Source organism: Sinocyclocheilus grahami, unplaced genomic scaffold (assembly GCF_001515645.1).
Source record: "Sinocyclocheilus grahami isolate Dianchi unplaced genomic scaffold, SAMN03320097.WGS_v1.1 scaffold53018.1, whole genome shotgun sequence".
NCBI lineage: Eukaryota > Metazoa > Chordata > Actinopteri > Cypriniformes > Cyprinidae > Sinocyclocheilus > Sinocyclocheilus grahami.
In genome coordinates this window covers 1-918 of record NW_015526380.1, presented here as the reverse complement: position 1 = coordinate 918, position 918 = coordinate 1, and the positions used below count along the sequence as shown (strand labels likewise).

The following is a 918-nucleotide window of genomic DNA, read 5'->3' as shown; positions in this document are numbered from 1 at the left end:
TCTCAGTTGTTAATGGATGATAAAAACGGCGATGCCTACCTAACAGCATCTACCAGATTGTTCCAGAGAGGGTAGATGGTCTGAGAGTTATAAATTATCAAATCATGTAGAGATTTGGGGCTGGTCTTGGCCAGGTATAGATTAGCCACATCTGTACTGCTGTAAAAAGCTATGAGAGAAGACAAGAGTAAAACTTTGGAGACTTGGAGGATATTTAAATAATAACCTAGACACAAGAGATGGATGATTTTATGCACAAACAGATACTTACATTTATCACCTTTACATAATAGAGCTATCAAGGTAACTTCCAGCTATTTGTGGAGGAATATAAAATAGTTAAGCAGCTCACCTGTTCCCTGTACCACTTCCACATCCACAATCTCAATGGCAACCAAAACATCCAGTAAACGCTCTATACCATCTTCACTGGTGCCAAGCTTCTGCGCCACTTCAACTGCGCTCATGGGCTTTTGGGACTGGAGGAGGAGGTCAAACACCCCTAACTCACAAGCTGAAAATATTGCCTGGAGGAGAGCAGTGATTCAGGATATTAAAAGAAAAAATGTCAGTGAGAACTTATGTTATTTACAGTATGTAAATAACTATATTACATCAAATTACATGTCATTTCTTTTAAAGGGTTAAATGCACTTAATGCAACTTGTAACTGAATAAATATGCTTGCTTTTCTACCTGAAGCCATTTTCACAAAAATAATGTCTTGTTTTCCTTCTTGTTAGGATATTTTAATTAGACAAGACAAAACTTTTTTACTGATGTACGCTATACAGCCACTATATTTCTCCAGGAGGTAAAGTAATATTGTGTAATATTATTACAGTTAAAAAAAAGTCTGTTTTTAGATACTGTTAAATGTAATTTATTTCTGTGATGGCAAAGCTGAATTTTCAGCAT

At 35.8% G+C, this 918-nt stretch overlaps 1 protein-coding gene across 1 annotated transcript; it reads right to left on the bottom strand.

The window, feature by feature from the left end:
- Window positions 1-39: 39 nt before the first annotated feature.
- On the bottom strand, window positions 40-553 carry LOC107580935 (acetylserotonin O-methyltransferase-like; the record flags this gene model as incomplete). The annotated part of the gene is made up of 2 exons (XM_016266545.1): window positions 353-553; window positions 40-169 (listed from the first exon to the last, which is right to left on the bottom strand). Coding segments are annotated over exons 1-2 (245 nt in total), but the record flags the coding sequence as incomplete, so codon positions are not given.
- Between the last annotated feature and the right edge of the window lie 365 nt (window positions 554-918).